The 22,917-nt window shown below is 46.7% G+C and overlaps 1 protein-coding gene across 3 annotated transcripts in view; it reads left to right on the forward strand.

The window, feature by feature from the left end:
- The first annotated feature begins 11,376 nt into the window (after positions 1-11,376).
- The window catches only part of B4GALNT3 (beta-1,4-N-acetyl-galactosaminyltransferase 3), a 91,627-nt gene continuing 80,086 nt past the window's right edge, over positions 11,377-22,917 (forward strand). For all 3 annotated transcript variants that reach the window (XM_032349177.1, XM_032349178.1, XM_032349179.1), the window contains exon 1: positions 11,377-11,961. In XM_032349177.1, the coding sequence (XP_032205068.1) occupies positions 11,793-11,961 (169 nt within the window). In that variant the 5' untranslated portion in view covers positions 11,377-11,792. The remainder of the gene's footprint in view (positions 11,962-22,917) is intronic.

Here is a 22,917-nt window from a genome sequence, read left to right on the forward strand (position 1 = left end):
TCAATAAAAATGTAATTTAAAAGATTCTGGTTTCTATAACTTCTTGTTAAAACCACATTTATAACTTTGTTAATGACTCGGTTTACTTACTTGTTCCATGGTCTCTGTAGTTTTGTACAATTATTAAGGTTTTTTACTCTGAAATTTTATGATTTAATAACCATTTTGTTTGATGCCTAGCATCAAAACAGTAACTAATAAAAAGTCAGTTCCTTAAGTGTTAACACAAAAGGAAGAACCATCCGTTATACATGTTCCTCTAAAGCCCAAGACTGATCCTTCTGGGAGTTTGGGGTTGAATTTATTAGTGAAAAAACTGTGATCTGGGGGCGCCTGGGTGGCTCAGTGGGTTAAGCCTTTGCCTTCGGCTCAGGTCATGATCTCAGGGTCCTGGGATCGAGCCCCGCATTGGGCTCTCTGCTCGGCAGGGAGCCTGCTTCCTCTTCTCTCTCTCTCTGCCTGCCTCTCTGCCTACTTGTGATCTCTGTCTGTAAAATAAATAAATAAATAAAATCTTTAAAATATATATATAACAAAAAAAGAGTCCCATGTTTTACCAAATGAACCGGTCTCCAAAAGGTCTTTTTTTTGTTGTTAAGATTTTTTTTATTTCTTTGACAGAGAGAGATCACAAGTAGGCAGAGAGGCAGGCAGAGAGAGAGAGGAGGAAGCAGGCTCCTTGCTGAGCAGAGAGCCCAGCGCTGGGCTGGATTCCAGGACCCTGGGATCATGACCTGAGCCGAAGGCAGAGGCTTTTTCCCACTGAGCCACCCAGGTGCCCCCAAAAGGTCTTTTTTTAAGCCTCTACATAGCTTTATGGGTCTCAGCTGTGAAGGAGTCCACTCCTGGACTGACCTGTAGCTTAGTTCCCAGTTAGTCCTACAAAAAAGCAAGTGTGAACCTAACAAAGACCTCTGGAGCACTCACTTCCTTGATTACCTGCGTCTAAGGTGACATCACAGTCTTTCAACTGTTACCGTGTTTGGAGTAGCTCTCAGTTTGCAAATGACATAATTTACTTCTAAGCTACCAGATGATAATATTCACACCCTAAGTGGAACCTAAGTGTATGGAGTAAGATTGTTACTAAGAAACCCACTGCCCTTGCCATAGCAGCTTTCTGGGAACTGGCCCGTCAAATAGCAGTGATCACCGCTTTTGTTTGCAGATCTTTTTGGTATCTCCTCCTCTTTGCTTCTTGGACTGCATGGCTTCTTTTTTAAAACTGAGCCAGCCACGCCTTTTTTTTTTTTTTTAAACTAAATGTGTTGTATTGACACACGAACAGACTGACCAATGGCACAGAATATGAAGTGGAGAAATAGGCCCAATTAAATACTGGAATTTAGGTTATTGTCATAGAGTCAAGTTGGTCTGCTAAATATGTATTTGTTTTAGTTAAACAATTATTTATTATAAAATCTTGTGCTTGAAAAATTAGCTCATTTACCTCCACCTGCTGACATCTATGCCAGAATACTTTTTTTTTTTTTTAAAGATTTTATTTATTTATTTGACAGACAAAGATCACAAGCAGGCAGAGAGAGGAGGAAGCAGGCTCTATGCTGAGCAGAGAACCCAACGATGTGGGGCTCAATCCCAGGACTCTGGGATCATAACCTGAGCTGAAGGCAGAGGCTTTAACACACTGAGCCACCCAGGCACCCCCTATGCCAGAATATCTTTTAGATAATTGCCGAGTCACATGTGGTTGTAAGAAATCATACAGAGAGATCCTTTTATATGCAGTTTCCCCAAGTACTCCATTCCGACACAGCTAGACTACAGTTTTTGCATCCTAGCAAACTCTGAATAGGACCACAAGGTTTCTGATGGGCCTTGTGTTGGTTTTGTGCCCCGCCCCCCCTTTTGCTTCATGATTGTCCTACCCACTAAGCATCTTGGTATTTAACCATATCAGTGCTAATTTTAAATTTGTACAATCTTGATATTGCTATGTTGACTGTTCTTTGCCTTGACATTTAGAAAGAGATAATAAAATGTTAAATGGAGGAATCTAAAATCTGAGTAATGTAGTATTATAGTATTGTCATGCAGATTTCTATAAAATTTCATTGGCCCCAAGCTCCATAATCAGCAAGGATTGAGCTGGTCTGTCTCAAGTTCTTTTACTTAAACTAGAGTGATTCTTCATTTCAGCCCTACGACTTGCATCACTCCCTAGGCCAGGCCAGCACCTGATAAGCTTCTGCAGAAAATAGCTATGTTCTCTATGTGCCAAAAGAGCTGTGTTCTCTTTCTTGCTTTGTGTCAAAGCAATGAATTCCTTTCCCCCCAAAACAACCTCATAAAATTCCTCTTTCTCTGCATGTTCTTTGCTCAAATCCTCTATGTTTTTGGGATTCTGTATTTCGCCTCTACTTAGTCTGGGCATAACCCTCTGGAATTCATCCTGCACCTTCTCCTTGTGGGTCATACCTGGCCTTTCAGCTTTACCTCCTGAGCACTGGCGTCTTAGGATGCTACCCTGTCCTCGCCTGTTCTCCTTGCTTTGTCAATCTCTGTCCCAGCTCCTCTGTCTGCTGGGTTTGCTCACTCCTTGTCTGATTCTCTTCTGCTTATCCCACAATTTCAGTATCCCCAGGACTCTGTGACCCACATGATCCTCCCTAGGTGATCTCGTGCTTTTCTATCATGCCAACAATGTTATGGGATTTCTTTTCCTAGAGGTCTCAAAAAGCAGGAGTAATCTCCCTTGAGAACAGTATGGAATTTTTAAAAAGAAACTTTTATTATTTTTTAAAATTATTTATTTTATAAAGTACTCTCTACACCCAATATGGGGCTTGAACTCACAACCCTGAGATCAAGAGTTGCATGCCCTACCCACCAACCCCGCCAGGCACCCCAAGAACAGTATAAAATTTAAGGGAAAAGTTAGTTGAAAGCAAAACTTTCCACGTAGTAAGCCAAGGTTGCACTGGGTTGGGAAAATGTATAGCAAAGGGTGACTGAACTCAGATGAGAAAAATAAATCAGAGATTTATTTATTTATTTTTAATTTTTTTATTTTTTTTGGACAGAGATCACAAGTAGGTAGAGAGGCAGGCAGACAGAGAGGCGGAAGCAGGCTCCCCTCCCCAGGCACCCCTCAGAGACTGATTTAAAGTTCCAAAGTTCACTTTCTAATAATCTAAAGAAAAACTGAGAGCATGAAATGTCCCCTAAAAAGATCTGGGATGATGGAATGCAAGGTGTTCCCATGCATATCTCTCACTGACCTGCACTGACAGCCCTCTTTTGAGGGTAGGATGTCAGGCTGAAGAGCAGAATCTTTGTCAAGGTAGAAGAATTTTTTTAGAACTCAAGGGAATAAAAAAGTTTAGGAAGACTTCAGCATTTCACTTTCTCCAAGAGTGGTTCCTTATACCCAACACACACCCTGACCACCCTCCACTACCATCACATACACACCAGGTATTTGGTGAATATATGAAGGGCGAGGAGAACAAAAGAAAAAAAAAAAAACCAACCATCACGTGACTAGTTGCGCTGTCCTTGTCCCAAATCACTAGACGGGTTTTATCTCCTCTCTTCATAGCTTCACCCAATGAGAATGTTCTATTTCAATTGGTTCTTGGAAACTGACTTTATTATTTTTTTTATGGTGAAAAGATTTATATTTAGAATTAGCCAGCTGGATTCAGTTTAGATGATCCCAATTTTGTTGGCAACATCCAAAGCATCCTAGTCAGGAGCCAGCTGAATGGAACATATGCCTTCTTCTCTCCATTGGGCCTGATCAGGGTGTTGACCTTGGCCACAACAATGTCATAGAGCTCCTTCACAGCCTGTTTGATCTTGTGCTTTTTGGCCGCAACATCCACAATGAACGCAAGTGTGCTGTTGTCTTCTATTTCTTCATGGCTGACTCGGTGGTCAGGGGGATCCTGATGATGGCAGACTGCTCAAGCTTGCTTCTCCTGGGAGTGCTCTGTTGAAGATATTTGGGCTGCCTTCAGAGACGTCTTGGACCGTCATAGGTAAGTGACGTGCAGATCTTTTCTCTGTGACTGGGGGCACCTTTCAGCACCCCTGTCCTGGCCTTGCTTTGGCTTTGGCTTTGGGAGGGGCAGGGGCTTCCTGGTCACCTCTGGTGCCATCTTCATGAAAGGGCTGGTTCTTGTAAACTGATTTTAAATCCAACTCCCAAACTCAACACCTTAGCATTGACCATGGAAGGTGGTAGGAGCCTCCTCTGCCACCAAGAGGGGCCGAAATCCTTCTTGTCCTCACCCTAACCCCTTCCTGCTCCTGACGAGCCTCAGTATTCACGGGGTTTGCTGCCTGCAGAGGGCGTTGAGAGTGGATGAGCAGCGTTGCTCTTAAATTTTCCCTCTCCAGAGCCAAGTTAAATTCCGGAGAACCACATACAGTGAGGATTTTTGTTTTCTTTCTTCCGTCCCCAGTCCGGGTGGCGGCAGAGCTCAAAGGGTAGTCTGTTCTGGGGAAAAGACGGCGTCTGCCTCTCTCCCAAACCAGCCCTGATCAAATCCCAAGCAGCCGGTCCTTAGATAACACAGCTGAGAAACCTGAAACCAACAGCCTGGACTCCCATCAGTGCCCAGCATCACCGTCTGGAAACGGAGACATGCCGCTGAGATGCCACAGTGATTGAGTGTTAAGTAGCATGGCTGGGGTTCTCTCACCAGAGTTTATAGCCTGGACCTCTGAACTTAGACAAAGAAGGTTTTCAGAAAGTCTGTCTGGGGCTGGAGCCCTGGAGCTGTTTTGTGGCACTCTGCACACGTACTAGCCGTTAGGATCATTGTTCTTCCCTAGCAAAGCCATTCGGTACGTTCATCCAGCCTGCTGTCCACTGGCCTGGGTTGCCTGCCACTTTCCCAGAAGGTGAGGGGATTTGATTGTGTTTGTGGCAAGGAGAGGAACGTCCCTATTTCCACTGTTGCTTTAATAGAGGAAGACATCCTTCAATGAGGGGGTTGAAGAGGAGGCAGAGCCTCCTGGGATAAGGAGTAAGAACACTTCCCCTTATGACAGAGTGTTTACAGAGTGACTTCTGGGCTGGAATCTCTAGAAGGAGTACAGCTTGTAGCGTGTAGAACGGATGTGGTCCTTGACAAGCCCTGTTAGTGACTGGAGAAGCTGGGAAGTGGTAGATGTGTATGCAAGAGTTTCTTCAGGATGAAAGAATAGAGGTAAGAAATCCAGCTCCCCTCAGGGGCTTGGAGACCCACAGTTTATTCTGAAAATGCTGAGAACACCCTCAGTGCTGCAGAAGGTGGTGCCAGAGAGCTAAGTCAGCTGCCTCTGAGTCTACCCTCTGGACAGTGTGGGTCCACCTTGTGTGTATGCGTACTTGTGGGGACCAAGCCTGTGGGGTGTGTTGTCCTGGGAGAAGAGAAGAAAGCACCAAGGGTTCACTTAGAGGTACGTGGGTCATGGGTTTCAAGCCATGGCAAGTCACATAGCTCTCAGACATCAAACACTGCCAGGACGTGGGAGTGGGGAAGAAGCTTCTTGGGGCTGAGGGTCACCATGCTTTAGCTTTAGCTCCAAAGCCCCTCACCATTACCTGCAGTAGCAGATCGCAGCATGTAGACAGGAGAGAATGTCTTTCGACAGAAGGGTGAGAGCATGTCTTTCTCATGAGGTTTAGTGGTCAGAGAAAAGGGAGGTAGATCTCCAGGGAAGGCTCTTTTAGCCTCTGTTTCAGCACCAACTAATGAGCAATGGAGAGTGCTGCTCACCCTTTCTCCTTGTGGGTTTCCCAGCAACAAAGCAAATCTGAGTGGAGGGGAATAATTGCTGTTACTCAGCCGAAAAGCCTGAACAAGTCGAAGTTAATTTTTTGACTTAGATAATTGTCTGTTGACTTGCTGGGGAATCCCTTTCCTTGGGGGAGGAAGGCAGGAAGAGGGGTGTGATAATTTGGAGGTATTCACACTGCAGACTGGAAAGAGAAGCAAGACCCAGCAATAGACGCCAAGTTTAAGCTTCGAAGCATATAGTTCCAGTCTGGGTCATACCTTGCATTTGCTGAAGATCGAATCAACAACTCCATTTGCTTGGGAGGAAGATGAAGCCATAAGCTCTCAGTCTGTGAACTGCCTGGGAACCTTTCCTGAAAGCTAAAGAGCTTTGTTCTGACCCATAACATCTCTGCCCTCTGTTCGTCTTTCCTTTGACTCTTCTCTAGACACGATATTTTTTCAAAAAATCTTTTGTTGATTTGAGAGAGAGTGAGAGAGGGAAAGCAGAGAGGAAGAATGAGAGAGAGAAGAAGACTCCCCGCTGAGCAGGGAGCCTGCCCTGGGGCTTGATTCCAGGACCTGGAGATCTTGAACTGAGTTGAAGGTAGATGCTTAACTGACTGAGCCAGAGAGAGGGGAAAAAGCGACCTCGTCTGTGAAGAGTGGAGCAGCAGCACTGAAGAGGGTGGGGAGGAGCAGGAGGAGAAGTATTATCATGTGGCTCTGTGAGTTATGGATGTGTGAGAGTGAGCTCAGAGTTTCCAGGGTGAATATATTTCTCCAGGGAAACTTCCAGGGAAATATGTGCAAAGGGGGGGGGGGGGAGGCATTGGATCTGAAGTTAGAAAGCCTGAGTGTGAGTGTCATCTAAGATACAAGTCACCTATATCACCTTGAACCAGTTATTTAACATCTCCTTATCTGTAAAATGGAACTAGTGAATCTATAGCCGTGGATGTGATACATGAGCTGAAAGAGATAAAACCAATAAATGCTAGCCATGATGGCCATGGCACTGGGAGATAGTTTCACGACTGTCCTTTCCTCTCTTAGGAATTGTCTCAAAATAAAGGAACTCGGCCCTCTGCATTGTCATAGTCTAAGACATTGACTTAGCAATGGCCCAGAAACCCTCACTGAACTATTATCAGAATTTGTACTAACCAAGATATATGTCCATGAAATACTTTGAAGAGCAGAGAAATTCCTGAAGTAAAAGACAAGAGCGAGGGTCTATATGGGCAGAGGGCAATATGGAAGTTCAGGCCAGAGGAGTTGTTTGGGTCCAATGGAAAGAGAAACAGAGGCTAAAGTTGTGGTTCTAGTTCTGATTCCATCACTGCACTGGTTATCTGATCTTGGCACAGATCACCTTGAAGAAACTGAGGTTTGCACAGTTCATCTGTCAATAGAGGAGAGTATCTTTCCTACTATTCTCATGTGGTCATGAGAAAGAAAACACATATGATGAATATGTAAGTTCAAGGTGCCACATTATAGTGTAAGTGTCAGGTTTGAGGAAATGGGAAGGGGAGACTCTGGGATCACGGCAGTTACATAGAATCCATATGGCTCTGGACACAAGAGTTCTGCTACCACACCTACTGGTCACTGTACACATTTCCCTTTTGAATTCTCTACAAACCAGAATTTCCTGGTCCCTGTGCTAGCCTCGGCCCATTTTAGAAAGCTTCGACTGACCTCTCTCACAAAGCCTCTGCAATTTAGGAGAAGAGATTTTGTGGTTTGACCTGATGCTGACATCCTAGCCAAGCCAAAGACCAGAGCTCATGCCATCCAAATTACAGGTGACATGATGGAAATGCTCTTTCTTTTCAGGTGTGAATTGTGCAACATGACCCTATGCCATTGTGGACAGGGGCCAGCACTAAAGTGGGAGAGTGAAAAGACAGTGAAAATCATCAGAAGAACCAGTGAGTATCCAGAAAAATTGACACGACAATGAACAGATATATTGTGCCACTAAAATTATACCTTAACCTATATACTTAGCTTTGGACCTGAGGGAGAAGGACAGCTAGCTCCCAATGATTGAAAAAAAGAATTTGGGTCTCAAAGTCTGGATGCTGCTGCCTTGCTGTGATATTAGGAGTCAAAAGGGGATTTGGAACAAGCTGTCTGAAAGCAGCATCTGGATGGGAGGGAAATCTCAGTGCTGAGGAGACAGAAGAGGAAGAGCCACAAGGGTTTCCTGGCCTCCTTATCCTTGCCCTCCATGCACCCTCACCATAAGTAGAGAAAGAAAAGATTTTTAAAAAATTTTATTTATTAACTTTTTAAAAAGTAAGTGCTACATCCAATATGGGGCTTGTACTCATGACCCCAAAATCAAGAGTCACATGCTCTTCCAACTAACCCAAGCTGGCATCCCAGAAATGAGCTGTTTAAGGTATAAGAACACAGAATGGGAAGAGAAGGGCAAAGAAATGAGATGTGCAGAGTGATCTCTTTCCCTTTCCGAATTTCTTTGGAATTTACTATTAGGACCAGAAACTTAGTCTTTATGTTGTCAGATCTCTCTTTCTGTGGAATGTCATTCCTCCTCAACTAAATGGCATGCCCTTTGTTTTATCTCGCTCCCAGTTCCCACATAGTGGATACTTCAAGGGTTTGGTTGATAGAAGTGGTTACATGTGTCTTCTCAGGAGGAACTATCTTTTTAATTAATTAAATTTAATTTTTATTAATTATTTTTTAAAGATTTATTTATTTATTTATTTGATAGACAGAGATTACACGTAGGCGGAGAGGCAGGCAGAGAGAGAAGGAGGGAAGTAGGCTCCCTGCTGAGCAGAGAGCCCGATGCGGGGCGTGATCCCAGGACTCTGGGATCATGACATGAGCCGAAGGCAGAGGCTTAACCCACTGAGCCACCCAGGCGCCCCTTTTTTATTAATTATTTTTATTACCATATAATGTATTATTTGCCCCAGGGGTACAGGTCTGTGAATCTTCAGGCTTACACATTTCATAGCATTCACCATAGCACATACCCTCTCCAATGTCCATAACCCAACTACCCTCTCCACATCCTCCCTCGCCCCAGCAACCCTCAGTTTGTTTTGTGAGATTAAGAGTCTCTTATGGTTTGTCTCCCTCCTGATCCCATCTTGTTTCATTTTTTCCTTCCTTGCCCCCATAACCCCCTACTCTGCCTCTCAAATTCCTCATATAGGGAGATCATATGATAATTGTCTTTCTCTGATTGACTTATTTTGCTCAATATACTACCTTCTAGTTCCATCCACGTTGGTGCAATTGGCAAGATTTCATTTCTTTTGATGACTGCATAGTATTCCATTATATATATGTGTGTATGTGTGTATATATATACACATATATATATATATCACATCTTCTTTATCCATTCATCTGTTGATGGACATCTAGGTTCTTTCCATAGTCTGGCTGCTGTGGACATTGCTGCTATAAACATTTGGGTGCAGGTGCCCCTTCGGATCATTACACTTGTATCTTTAGGGTAAATACCCAGTAGTGCAACTGCTGGGTTGTAGGGTAGCTCTATTTTCAACTTTTTGAGGAAAGGAGGAACTATCTTGGGGACAGGATTGTAGTAGGGGCTACTACATGTTTCCATGACAAAGTACCTGAGAGTGACTCAGGCTAACAGTCAATCTGGTTGCTCCCAATGAGAGAAAGAGAGAGACAGAGAGAGAGAGAGAGAGACTCTCTACTTACAGAGACCAGGCTCGCCTGGCACCTTTCTCAACCAAGCTTGTCCGTGCTGACTGCTCTTGCCTCTCAGCCTCTTGGTCAGAAGAGCATGGGAAATGTACACGTCTCTGGTTTGGAAATTTGTTTTAAACTTTTTTTGCAGATATATTTCCTTGGGGCTATTAGAGAATTGCTCTTTAGATATAACTTTTGTTAAAAAACTACACCGGAAGTTCTGGCAGCTGTTTGCTCCAAGCGATATCTTCATCCTCAAACATTACTCAGTGCTAAAAGGGACATTGTGCCACCTCTTGAAGAAGCAAAGTTCCCACTTTCCAAGCCTCGCGGTGAGGCTGGGGAGTCTGTATACATCCGCGGGTGGGGCAGGTTATCAGTTCTACAGGAACTCCAACCAGGATAGGGTTGTGCAAGAGGTGGTTGGTCCAAAAAAACTTCATAGAACCTGAAACGGACCTTGAAGCAAGGGTCAAATCTGACTAACCAAAAAAAAAAAAAAAAAAAGATAATGTATTGTGTGCAGTAAATGACTTCATTTTAGCAGGTTTCATATGCTCACATAAAGTTGGAAAAGGTTTTGGAAAACCTTGACTTCCAGATTTACAGTTTGCATTTTAATCAGTAAGCACTAGGAAGTCATTAAATATTTGTGAGCAAGTGTATGAATGGGTCAAAGAATTGGTACGGGAGACAATGGTGGGGGTGGAGTGGTAGCTGGGAAAAGTCACAATAGTCCCTACAGATTATTGGACTACGAAGTAGCCAACTAAGCTTGTAGCAGAGAATGGGAGGCACAGCACTCAATTCTCCGAACTTCTGTCTTGGTACACTGCATGTTGCTGGCTTGAATTAAAAATATGTGGGAATGCCTCTCTGATCCTTGCTTGCTTCATTTCTCCTGACCACTTTCCCCAGGAAAGTGGAAGGAAAACTGCCCTATTACCTGTTGATTGTCCTCAGGCAACTCACTGGGCTCCACTGGACCTTCATTATCTCATTTAAATCAGATGATCATAATTTTACCTGCCAGAAGGCAGAGCGCTGGAGTACGGAATATCTTGATGATCTTTTCAACTCTTTGAGTACCTTTCTTGTGTGTGTGTGTGTGTGTGTGTGTGTTTAAATATTTATTTATTTAAGTGATCTCTGCACCCAGCCTGGGGCTCCAATTCACCACTGGGAGATCAAGAGTCGCTCCATCTTTCAACTGAGGCAGCCAGGCACCCCTCTTTTCCATTTTTAATTCTTCAGAACTCTCCAACATCTGCTTTCCCTCAATAGCTATTTCATCCCAGTCTGGGAAAAACCACTTGGGGTTCGATCTGGGGTGTGTATAACTTCCCCAGATTTTCCGGTTGACGTAGTGGTTGAAGCCGGGGATGCAAAGGTCTTCAAATCCAACCCGGACGAGGAATCTGTGGCTGAGTGAAGCGGTCATTGCCTCCCAACTAACACCACGTCTACTCTTACTATTAAAGTAGGAAGGAGGGCCGTCCCTGGCCCCGAGAGGCCCTGAAGTCAAAGCCTCAGGCTTCGGTCACCCTCCCCCCCGCCCCTCAGCTTTTCCCCAGAGTGACCGCACCCCAACTCCCCACTCTGCGCCCCTCTTCAACCCAGCTTCTATTTCACTTCTGCCTGAGGCACCACGCCGCTAAGTGCTTGGGGGGTACCTCAGTTTCCCTCAGTCACACAAATTTCGGATCAGAACTCGCCCCCTCCAACACCCCAACCGTCCGAGTCAATGAAGGCGCCAATCTCTGGCCGCATCTTTTGCTGCCCCAAGGAGGCCAAAAGGGGTTCTTCCCGGAGGTTTCTCAGGGACGGAGCCCACCTGGGCCCCGGGGGCGGGGGCGGGGCCGGGGCGGGGGCGGGACAGGTGGGTGTGCGGTCGCGCGAAGGGCTGGGCCAAGGATTCCGAGAGGGAGGCGGAGGAGGAGAGGCGGGCGGGCGCGCACCTAGGGAAGCCTCCCTGTGGGCAGTGTGAGAGCGAGCGGGCGAGCGGGCGAGGAGGCGGGCGGGCGGCGGCGAGCCTGCGACGAGGAGAGGCGTGGAGAGGAGAGCCGGGCGCCGAGGACTCTCGGGGGAGGAGGCGCCGGGTCTGCTCGCGGACAGAGACCTGCGAGGCGGCGGCGCGACGCGCCCGCGCCGCGGGAGGGACCCCTCGTGCGCCGAGCATGAGCCGGCTGCCGGCTGGAGAGCGGCGGGGGGAGACGGCCTCGGCGCAGCCCTGAGACCCTGGGCTGGGGCTGGGCCACCGCGCGCCCGGGGCGCTGGGCCCGACAGGGGGGCGGGGGCTGGGTGCCGAGCGTCCAGCGCTGGCGGCGGCAGCCGGGGCGCCAAGCCATGGGGAGCCCCCGGGCCGCGCTGCTCCTGCTGCTCCTGCGCCCGGTCAAGCTGCTGAGGAGGCGCTTCCGGCTGCTGCTGGCGCTCGCCCTGGTGTCCGTGGGGCTCTGGACTCTTTATCTGGAACTGGTGGCATCGGCCCAGGTCGGCGGAAACCCCCTGAACCGGAGTAAGTGAGCGCTGGGGGCACGGGGAGGGCGCGGAGGTGGGAGGAGGCAGGACCGGTGGCTCCCGGGTTGCGGAGACCCGCCTCATCCTCAGACCCGATTTCCAACTCCTTTTCGTCTCCAGGTGCCCGGCGCCGCCCCGCTTCCTACTCCGGGAAGAGAAGGGGGGCGTGGGGGCCGGTCGCCGAGTTCCGAAACCGCCTGCCCGCGGGGCCGTGTGGGGCCGGGGCATCCTAGGGGCTGTTGGCTGCTCCCCTCGGAGGATCGCGTGGAGAGAGGCTATCACCCGCGGAAATGCGGGCGGAGACGCGGGGCACCTCCCGCACGCTAGACTTGCAGCCCCCCCCCCCCCGCCCAACAAGGGAAACGCTCGGTCCAGGCGTGGGCTGGGGGGTCTGTGCCCAGGGTGCTCTCGGCCGTGTGCCCCCCGAGGAGGCGCGCTCCGGTCAGCGCGGCCCAAACTTTTCTCTGTGGCTCGCTCCGTTTCCTCTCCCGCTGCGCTTTCTGCGGTTCTTTATTTTAACCATTCTTCCGAGAGTCCCCACAGCTCCCCCTTCCTCTGCGCCACTACCCCCCACCCGGTCCCTTCCTCTTCCTCACTGAGCCGGGCCCCTCTCCTAGTCCTGACCACCCCTCCAGCTAGTTATCCGAAGCTCCTTTTGGAACTCTTCGGAACGTACTGAATTCACCAGATCCTGGGCATGGAGACAATGGACGGCACAGTGCACCAGGCAGTGGCTACATCCCTACTTCTTTTAACGTAGCCAGAGCCACTTACTTTTTCTGTGCCTCAGTTTCCTGCTAGGAACATGGGAGGGAACGGTCTCTTTCTCGTTTTCCTTCAACAGCTATTGCTGTCCGACGTCATTTTCAGTTTACTGTTGATGGAGCTAACAAAGTAAAATTTCAAGAGTGTCAGGGACTGTAAAAGGTCAACAATAGCAGGAAAAAGTGGAGAAGCTCCCAGAGAGGAGGCTCCCTGCGCAAACCTGACGAGTGGAAGTTCATAACTGGAGCACATTGTCTCCCATGCCTTCACTTCCCCCTTTGAGGAAATTCTGAAGGTATATGCGGTGATGAAATTGCTGGTGAGAAGATGCTTTGACATGTCCTCCTGTCAACTGCTCTGCCCAGAGTTGGGTGTGGTGCTTGTCTCCTCCTGTGGCCAAAGGGAGGGAATTACTAGGGTCAGTAATTTTGCTGGTTCAGGGTAGAGACATATACTTATGGCAGAACCTCTCTGTTGAAGTAATTCTGGCTTTAAGTAGGGAGAGTGGGGTGCCAGTCCTGGTTCTGCCACTAATGAGTTGGGGGAGCAAAGGCAAAATGGCAGCTTCTCAGGTGGAAGGAGGAAGTTGGACTGAATGATCTCTAAGGTCCCTCTGAGTCTGGATGCTTAGGTTGTGTGATTTCACCTCTTGGGCTTTTCTGGGGCCAGAGAGCTCGAGGAGGGCTTTGCTTAGCCACAGCTCCACAGCTCCAAATAGGAGAGTTCTTATGGTGACCAAAACTCACCTTCCCATAGCTAGTTCTTCCCTCCCCTGAGCCTTGAAAGACAATGCTCTTCCATACTGTGGCCGCTCAGCCCCTTGGAGTGTGTGCAGGTGGGAGCTCCCTTCTCTCCTCTTTGGGACACCCCTTCTCAAGGTGACCACCATTTTGTTAATGTGGTAGCCAGTGGGATCCTCTGCATAGATTAAAAACAGAGGAGAGCAGTTGGTTTGTGATCCTGAAATTAGTGATGTTTCTTCTTCCTCCCACCCGCACCCCAACACACTTACCCTTTACCTCAAGTGTGCTTTTTCCTCAGAGACCAGAACCAGTCTGCCATCAGCATAATCTCACACTCTGGCTCCTACCCTGACTCCTGTTGGCTGTCTCATCCTTAGCTATCAATTTGTGGGGCTGTTTGATTTCCCTTCTAGATGAATCTTAACTCTGACTGGGTTTCCATATTCTGTCTTTTTCCAAACTGACCCTTCTCCAGAAAGATGTTCCCAGCTTCCAGTTCCAGCAATGTCTTTGTTTGTCTAATCATCATTTTTAATGAGAGCCCAGGCCTGGACGGTGATGGGTCTTTCGTTTGCTTGTCTCAGCCTCCTAAAACCCCGAAACCCATCTGCTCTGCAGGATGACTTTTAGTGCTGGGCTGTATTCTCATTGTATTCTACTCTTGCCTGGATTTCCTTTTGGAATGAGATTTAGACAGTGGCTGTGGTTTCTGGCTCCTTGTCTCCCATCCTTCTTTGTTTTCAAGAAGCCCAGATATCTTTCATCGAAGTCATCTCCTGTCCTATAGGTCTTACTCCCAGCTCAGAGCTATTTCTCTGGAGGGAGAGCAGGGGAGGAGGAATTAAAGAATAGAGGTAAGGAAAGGCTTCCTGGTATTCCCTCCTTTACACCCCGACGTACCAACAGCAACCAGGCAATAGAACTTTCCCTCCCAGGACTGTTCCCGGGGCCTTGACCACAGCAGCCAGAGTCCCAGTTTGGCTCTGCTTCCCAGCAAGCCACCCTGCCTCCTCTCCCTAGTAGTCCCTGCCAACTCACTCTACCATCAGCCTTCCTGTCATCTGTAAGGCCGGCCTCCTTTACCAAGAACCTTTCATTTGCCTGTCCCTGTAGGATGGGTACATTGATCTGACGCTGTAAGAAGTGTATGGAGACATGGCAGTCCCAAACTCCAGGGTGGTAAAGTAATGACAGAGGGAGCAAACTTCCTGCTTCATCTCCATGGAATAACCCAGTAGTTTAAGATATGGATGATATGTAGTTTGGGTTCTGTATGTAGAAGGAGATACAACCACAACTGAGTAACCTCAGAGAAAAACAACCCAAATCTTTAACAGATAGAAAATGGGTCCCTTGGACAAAAGAATCAGAACTGTTCACTCACTCACTTAAACAAATATTTATTGAGCACATAACTTGAGCAAAGCCTTGTGCTAGGTCACTTCGATATAATGGTGAGCAGATTATGTTGTTTGCCCCTCAACAGCTTTCTCTCTGGGAGGGGAGTGGAGGTACGTGTATAAAAATAACTGTAATATGGAACAGTCATTAAGTTTTACAACTGGGGACACTAGGTGTTGCTGTGACACTCCTGGAAATGGGATACGGCTCTCCCAACTAATATTTCATGCAAATGGTGACATTTCAGGAGAGCTTGAGAAGTTGGTAAGATTTTAATGGATTTGGAAAGAGAAGGCTATTCCAGGCAGAAGGCAGTATAAACAAAGACCAGGGAAAAGTTAGTGTTTGGGAATGTTGAGCATCTGGGTTTGATGAAGCAGAGAGTAGGAGGGAGGTGATAGGATGGCGCTATATTATGAAAGACTTTGAAAGCAACCTTCAAGACTGACATTTATTCAGTAGATAAGAGAAGGCAATTTGGGAATAGGGTAGGTAACCTTGTAGAATGGAGCCAGCCAGGATCAAGCAGTTTTGCGATACTTTGGCCTGGAGGATGCCTAAATAGGGCTCTGAAGGTCCCTTGCTGTGGCTGGCACAAGCCCTTTAGCTGCTGAGTCATGAAGCTCTCCTGGGGGCAGGTCAGGGTGGTCAGGGGCATTCAGAGGGCTTAGGGCAGTCACTCTATGCCAGCATGTTCAGAAGTCTTTCGGTAGTTGAATAACTAGTACAGCCATACTGAAGTGTACCCGCTGAGAAGCAGCCCTGGGAACAGACTATTATTGGAAGTTAAAGACTCTCCATCCTGGCAGGTTTTAACAAGTTATACCCATTTGTTCAGATTGGATTAGCTAAATCCTGCCCGAGGCCAGAGGTCTGGACCAAAATGGTTTCTAGGTTCTTTGCTCTATAATTGACCTACTGCTGGGACCAACTTGGTGCTGGAGCCAAGAGATTGCGTTCAGGCCCAGAGCCAGGACAGAATGATAGCATGCAGCGGCCCCTTTCTAGATCTCGCAAGGCTGGTTCCGGCGTGTCCCTCTTTCTCAGTGTCAGGTTTACCCGCTGAACCCTAGAGTGTCCTCAGGCTCAGGAATGAATTGACTTTTGCTGCATTACATTTGTAACACACCTTCCCGGTTGGCCCCTGTAACTTTCGATGGACTCCTTAGTGGGCGGAGGGGGGCATACCCACTGAAGGCAGCCAGGCACCTCACCTCCTGGGGTCAACACGTCACGCTGGTTTGGAAAGGATACAGACCCTCCCTAGCAGAGGTAGGAGTCTGAGGCACAGGCAGAGAGAGAGGGAGAGCAAGTCAGACAGATGTGTGGGCAGAGTGGGGCTGGTGTGGCTTAGGGCCGACCCTCAGAGCAGATGTGAGTGTTGGAGAGGAGCACACCTCCTTCTGTGCTCCATGTGGCTAGGGACCATGTCTCCTCTCCCCCTCCTTCCCGTGGAGCCTTGGTTCCTGTGTCCTACTTAAAGCCCCTTTTTCTGCTGCCACCCTGGGCACCTGGCTGCTGTGTGTATATTCAGATCTGGGCACACACTAGGTGCTTGACTAAATACCTCCTCGTTATGGATGGTAAGCTCTGAATTTCCAAGCACCTGATATTTTCCACTGGCAGATACTTTGTTTATCAGTGACCTATCCAAGAATAGAATCTAGGAATTCTTGTTCCTTGTAGCGTAGCACATATAAACAACAATAGCCTTTCCACACGTATGCAAAGGGTAAGAATTAAGCCATCAATGCCTTTTTACATAAGCGTATTTTCTTTGGACCCAGGACCGGCTGGACCCAGAATGCCACGTGTGACAGGGAGTAGGAGACCTTACCCAGACTTGGCATCTCCTTTCCCTGGTCTCGTCCGTTCTCCTTCTGATGTGGCCAGGACAGCTGCAGGAGCACACCTTGCCATCTACCCTGCCCACACCCCCTGGGGGCCCTTGGTCTGGAGTGGAGGACCCTGCTCCTCCACCCCATTCGCCTGCTTAGGGATGCGGAGGCTTCTTAACGCTCCCTGTACCGGGAGTTGTTCAGACGCCCTGCCTGGGTAGAACTGCTTCAGAGCACCAGGTCTTTCGAAGCAACCACTTTCGTGCTGGTTTTAGGAGCTGCTGGTGCTCGCACTGCAGTAATTTTCCAGGCCACGGAGCCTGCTGGTCCTGCCCTCTAGAGCTGAGCTTTATGGAGCAGAGCGGAGCAGCCGCCATAGCGGAGTTTGCTTTGGAAGGGGGCCTAGAGGCTGTTCTTGGAGCCTAGTTCTCTACCAAGTTCCACCGGTCTCAAAATCTACCGTTCTTATTTTCCACGAATACTTGCTTTATATCCAAGGATGGTAAGGTCAGCTCACCAGGCCAGCTCTGTAGTTTGCTTTCAGAGCCCTCTCACCTTGTGATCCACAATTAATAGATTTCTGTGTTACCCGATATTAAAAAAGAAATACTACTGGAGGAGGTGAGAAAAGTTGGGAGGGTGTATATAAGGGGTGTTGGGCTGGATATGTTATATATTCTGAGCAAAGCATGATGGATAGCTCCTTAAATTTTGCAGACTTTTAGGTTCTAACAAATGCTGCTTTCAGTGTTACAAGTATCCATGAGACAAGCAAAAATGAATATTATTTTTATCCTTGTGATATTTTTGTATGTGATTTATTTTTTATGCTAATTTTTAAAAAACTACTAACCAACTTTTTTAGAAAGTAAAGCCACAAATTATCCTAAAGGTCCCTGGCTGCGTGTGGGTTTTATTTTGTTTTTTGTAACTTTTCTTTGAAATATCTTGTGTTCAGAAAAGCGCACATATGAGTGTACCGCTTGAATTATCAGAAACTGAACATACGTGTGTAATGAGCGCCCCAATGAAGAAATGGAACATTGCCAGCACCGAGCAGCCCCCGTTAAATTCCCTTTCAGTCACTACCCTTAGGACAGATACGCTTTACCTATTTTTATACTTCTTGTGTTAAAATACATGCTTTATTTTAAAGTTGATATTTATCATTATAAAAATAATGCATGTTCATTATACTAGATGACAGCTTCGTAGCTGGACCACATTAACCCCTGTAAAATTACATTTTCGTGCTGTGGGTACCCACAAATAACTGATAGAATAGCGTAAGGAGTAGGTAGTGAAGACCCAGGACCTAAAAGCTCTGAGATAGAGCCCTGTGAAATTCTCCATTAGAATTGCTACCAGGGTGGGGTTGAGAAGCATTGCTTATCATGTGTGTGAGAACTGTCCAAAAAGGCTTCTCTGGTCTTGATTTTAGAAATAGCTGTGCTTCTTTTGAGCAATTTGTTTAAATTTTTATTGGCCATGGTAAATTGTATAACTACCAGGTTTTTCCCTTTTGTATTGGTTACTAGAAAGCTTTAGAATTCAGTTTTTGGTTCATCTGGAAAAAAATGTAAAAGGCTTTATGATCTGCCTCTTGGTATTAATTTTATGCCTCCCATATCTTTATTCCGCCCCTCCCCCCACAATGACTTCCAGTTTATGTCATCTTACATTCTTTATCGGAGCAAATCAAGGCATAAAAGAAATCAGTAGAAATGCTATGGTATATATAAAAGTATGAAGAAGAAATTAAAAATCACCTATAATCCCACTACTTTGACCTAGGGATTGTTTGAAAGAAAAATAATAAGAATAATAAGCTGTGATCACCAGATGCTGGATTCTGGAATACTTTAAACTAGAATTCTGGAGAAAAAAAAGCCAAAAAATAATATTCCCAGTCTTTTTTTTTTTTTCTTTTGGTATTTAGTTTATTTAGGTGTCCAAGTCAAATGGCATTCAAAAATAAATTCTCACCTCTTTATGAGGATCATTAAAAACTTAGAATTTACTAGACAGATGTTGGGGCCTGAGCCAGTGTCATTGAGAACAGAGACATAAATACAAGGAAAATTCAATAAAGCTTGGGGAAGCCCATGACCACTGATCAGGTAAGTGAGGGCACTGGTCCAGAAGGCCAGGAACCTCAAGTTGGTCATGTGGATTCCTGCCCTGCCAGGCCAGCAGTGAGACCATAAGCGTGAAGACCTGTAGTCCCCAAGCCTGTGTGTGGCTTATGTGCATAACGTCACAAACATCAGAAAGCCAGCCCCTTTACTAACAGATGAGAAACCAGGCCCAGGGAAGAGATGTTATCTGCCTCCTCTACTAATTTCTTTTAAACCGAATTCTTGTGGTGCCTAGCAGGGCCTAGGCGCTCACCCTACCCTATCCCAGATAGAATTGTGCTTAACAGTATCAGGACCTGGGAAAAGGGCCCACAGATGGGAAGAAGAGAAAGAAAAGTGGGGGTGGGAAGAGAGAAGCAATGCTGCAAACAGACCGAGGATGTTATCTGTCAATGCCCAGAAGCGTGATGTGTATTTTTCCATTTTTATTTATTTTGCAAATCCTGAGTGGCCACAGAGGTGATTCATTTTCAAACTAAAAATGTTCGTGGAGCATTTACTTGCTTGTGGGGAGCTCTGTGGGGTAAAAAGCGTAGATGGTTCCTGGAAAAAATGATGGACTTTGAAGACAAGGCAGGGCTCAAATCCAAGCTCAGTTACTCACTGGTTGCAGGACTTGATTTAGCCCTTTTCAAGACTCAGATGCTTCTTCTGGGTAAGGGGAGGGGGTAGGTTGGGTTATAATGCCCGCCCTGTAGAGCTTTTCTTATGATTTTGTAAGATGTAGTGAGCCTAACACATATTAGGTGCCCAGTTAGATTTAACATAGGCCTTGCACATATTAAGAGCTCATTGAATGTTGGTTCCCGTCTCTGCCCCCTGTGAGTTTACAGACTGGTAGGAATTGGAAAATGGCTGGGCAGGAAGGAGGGGATAGATACATTCTTCAGCTAGCCCTTTGACAGTGTCTCTTCGGCTCTCAGTCCGTGACACAGCTGTGCCCTATCCTCAGCAGTCCCCATCTATGTCCAGCACCTGCCAGCAAATACATGGTCTTTAACCACCTTTTTTCTTTGATATTCAGCACTGCCTCCATCTTTCTGTCCCCATCCCAGGCAAAGATTTGCATTAGGGGGAGCGAGGGGTGGATCAGAAGTCAAGGATTTTGCTGAGAATGACAGATCTGTTGGGGATGAGTCAGGGCACAAGAGCTCTGTGCTTGGGAAGTGGTAGCCGGTCCCTCTGCTGTGTGACCCTGAGCACACTCTGAGCATTTCTGGAACAGGAAGGCAGAAACACTGGGCACACATCTTTGTTTAAATCCTAGCTTTGTAATGGACTTATTGAGGGTCCTTGGGCAAGTGCCTTTTCTTGTGAGGGTTTCAGTTTCATAATCTTTGGAAGGAGATGCCTCTCTCAGGAGTAGGTTTGGAACCTCTGCAGTGTCACTGAGATGTCAAGGGGACAGTCAGTCTTGGCCATTCTGGCACTGGTCTTTCATGACTCAGTTGCCTTGAACTGAGAGGTGGCAGCTATCCCAGGGCTTCTGGCTACTTGGTCTCCAAGGTCATTTCTGACAACGTGGTCTCCGAACAAGCAGTTGGCCTCAAAGATTAAAGGCCTCTCTGCTGAGATCTTCTTACAAATCCTCTGATCCACTCCTTTCCACCCTGCCTGCCAACCCGGGTTCAAATGGAAGCATGCAGGCATGTGTACATACACACCCTCCTGTCCCAAACAGCTGGTCTCCTGACCACACACCACCACCTATGACTCAAAGATTGGCAGGAGGAGTGAGGACATTGAGGATTTCTTCACGCACCAGGGACTAATTGTTAATGGAGCATCCCAATTCTTGGTTGTCCTTTTTGTTCCAGCCAAGTTGAGGGCCTGGAAAAAGGGAGAGGACAATGGGGAACAGATCTCAGGTGAACAGCTTCCAGAAGGCAGGGAAGTGTACAGCACAATGAAGGGGAGAAGTTGGGTGGGAGAGAGACATTATCCCATTTTCACAGTTGATTCAATGACTATATTTTTCAAAGATGAAAGTTTTTTTTTTTTTTAAAGATTTTATTTATTTATTTGACAGACAGAGATCACAAGTAGGCAGAGAGGCAGGCAGAGAGAGATGGAGAAGCAGGCTCCCCGCTGAGCAGAGGGCCCGATGTGGGACTCGATCCCAGGACCCTGGGATCATGACCTGAGCCAAAGGCAGAGGCTTAACCCACTGAGCCACCCAGGCGCCCCCAAAGATATAAGTTTTATCTGGTTCAGTTTTACATTTGGTTCCTTTTAACATACTACTTAGAAATTACATTGTTCTTCTGTTTATAATAACATAAAATTAATGTAATTAAGTAATTAAAATTAATTGACATAAAATTAATGTAAAATATTTATTTTTTTTCTAATCTATTATCTAAAGTTGTTGGTTGCCCCAGACTAAGAGGCTGCTAAAGTGTTAGTGTCTGCTTGCTGCTCTGACATTCAGTTCTTTTTTTTTTTTTTTAAGATATTTATTTATTTATTTATTTGACACAGAGAGAGAGAGAGAGAGATCACAAGTAGGCAGAGCAGCAGGCAGAGAGGGGGAAGCAGGCTCCCTGCTGAGCAGAGAGCCTGATGGAGGGCTCCATCCTAGGACCCCGCGACCATGACCTGAGCCGAAGGCAGAGACTTAACCCACTGAGTCACCCAGGTGCTCCTGACATTCAGTTCTTTTTTAAAAAGTAAACTCTACACCCAGCATGCAGCTCGAACTCACAACCCCAAGATCAAGAGCTGGATGCTCTACTGACTGAACCAACCAGGAGCCCCTCACTCCTTTATATTCTGGCTCCTGGAGATTTCCAGAAAAAGACGTTTGTTGTATTTTGTCCAGCCTTTCTTAGTATTTCACTGTATTTCCCAGAAGGAAGTACTTTGGCTTGAATGTTTAAGACCAAATTTCCAGCCCCACTAGCCTGTAATTATTGGGAGTTGTGTGTGTAAGCAAAGGTGAATGTTCCCATTTGAGGAATCTAGTAGGAGCTAGGTAAACATTGAGGGAATGCCAGTCCTGTAGCACAGAGTCTCACATGGTCTGAAGATGAGGTTGGGACAATGGTTGTGACATGATTGTGTTGTCTCCAAGTGATAGGCTGCTGAGGTTGGATTTGGTGTGGAGCGACATACGGTCTTTTGTTTTTGTTTTGTTTTGTTTTTAAAGATTTTATTTATTTATTTCATAGAGATCACAAGTAGGCAGAGAGGCGGCAGAGAGAGCGGGGGGAAGCAGGCTCCCCGCTGAGCAGAGAATCTGATTCGGGGCTCGATCCCAGGACCCTGAGATCATGACCTGAGCCGAAGGCAGAGGCTTAACCCACTGAACCATGCAGGTGCTCCCAACATAACGTTATTTATTTTTATTTGTTTATTTTTTAAAGATTTTATTTATTTATTTGACAGAGACACATACAGCGAGAGAGGGAACATATACAGGGAGTGGGAAAAGGAGAAGCAGGCTTCCCACGGGGCAGGGAGCCCGATGTGGGGCTTGATCCCAGGACCCTGAGACCATGACTTGAGCCGAAGGCAGATGCCTAACAACTGAGCCACCCAAGCGGCCCACAACATACATTTTTTTAAAGCAGGGATTTGATATGATGAAGGCAGTGTTTTCTTATTTTTCATCCACTGACTTGACTTTGATTCTTCAGACACTTGTTGAATACCTTTTACATCCTAGGAACTGTGGCTCTAGGTAGATGAATCCGTTGGAAGCTTGCAGGACAGCGTGGAGATAGTGGAGGCACTCAGGTACTTATCACAGTGACCTAAAGTGTAGGCAGCAAGTGTCTAGCTGAGAAGGGTGACAGAGAATAGCTGAGACCTGTCAAAGAAAGAAGTGACAGAATTTGGTGGTAGAGTTGATGTAGAAGGTGACAGAATGTTGGGTTGTGAGTTTCTCCCACGGTTCTGTCTACACTGCTGTGATCATTTTAATTAAGGGCAGCCCTGCACAGCCAGCATCACAAAAGATGTTCTCATGAAAAAAAAAAAAGGGCTTTCATTTATCTGTACAGCTTCCTTTCTGGGATTTAGATGTTGTGCTGTTTCTGAAGGACAATACAAAGGGACAGGAGACAGA

The sequence above is a fragment of the Mustela erminea genome, chromosome 6, assembly GCF_009829155.1.
Source record: "Mustela erminea isolate mMusErm1 chromosome 6, mMusErm1.Pri, whole genome shotgun sequence".
Classification (NCBI taxonomy): domain Eukaryota; kingdom Metazoa; phylum Chordata; class Mammalia; order Carnivora; family Mustelidae; genus Mustela; species Mustela erminea.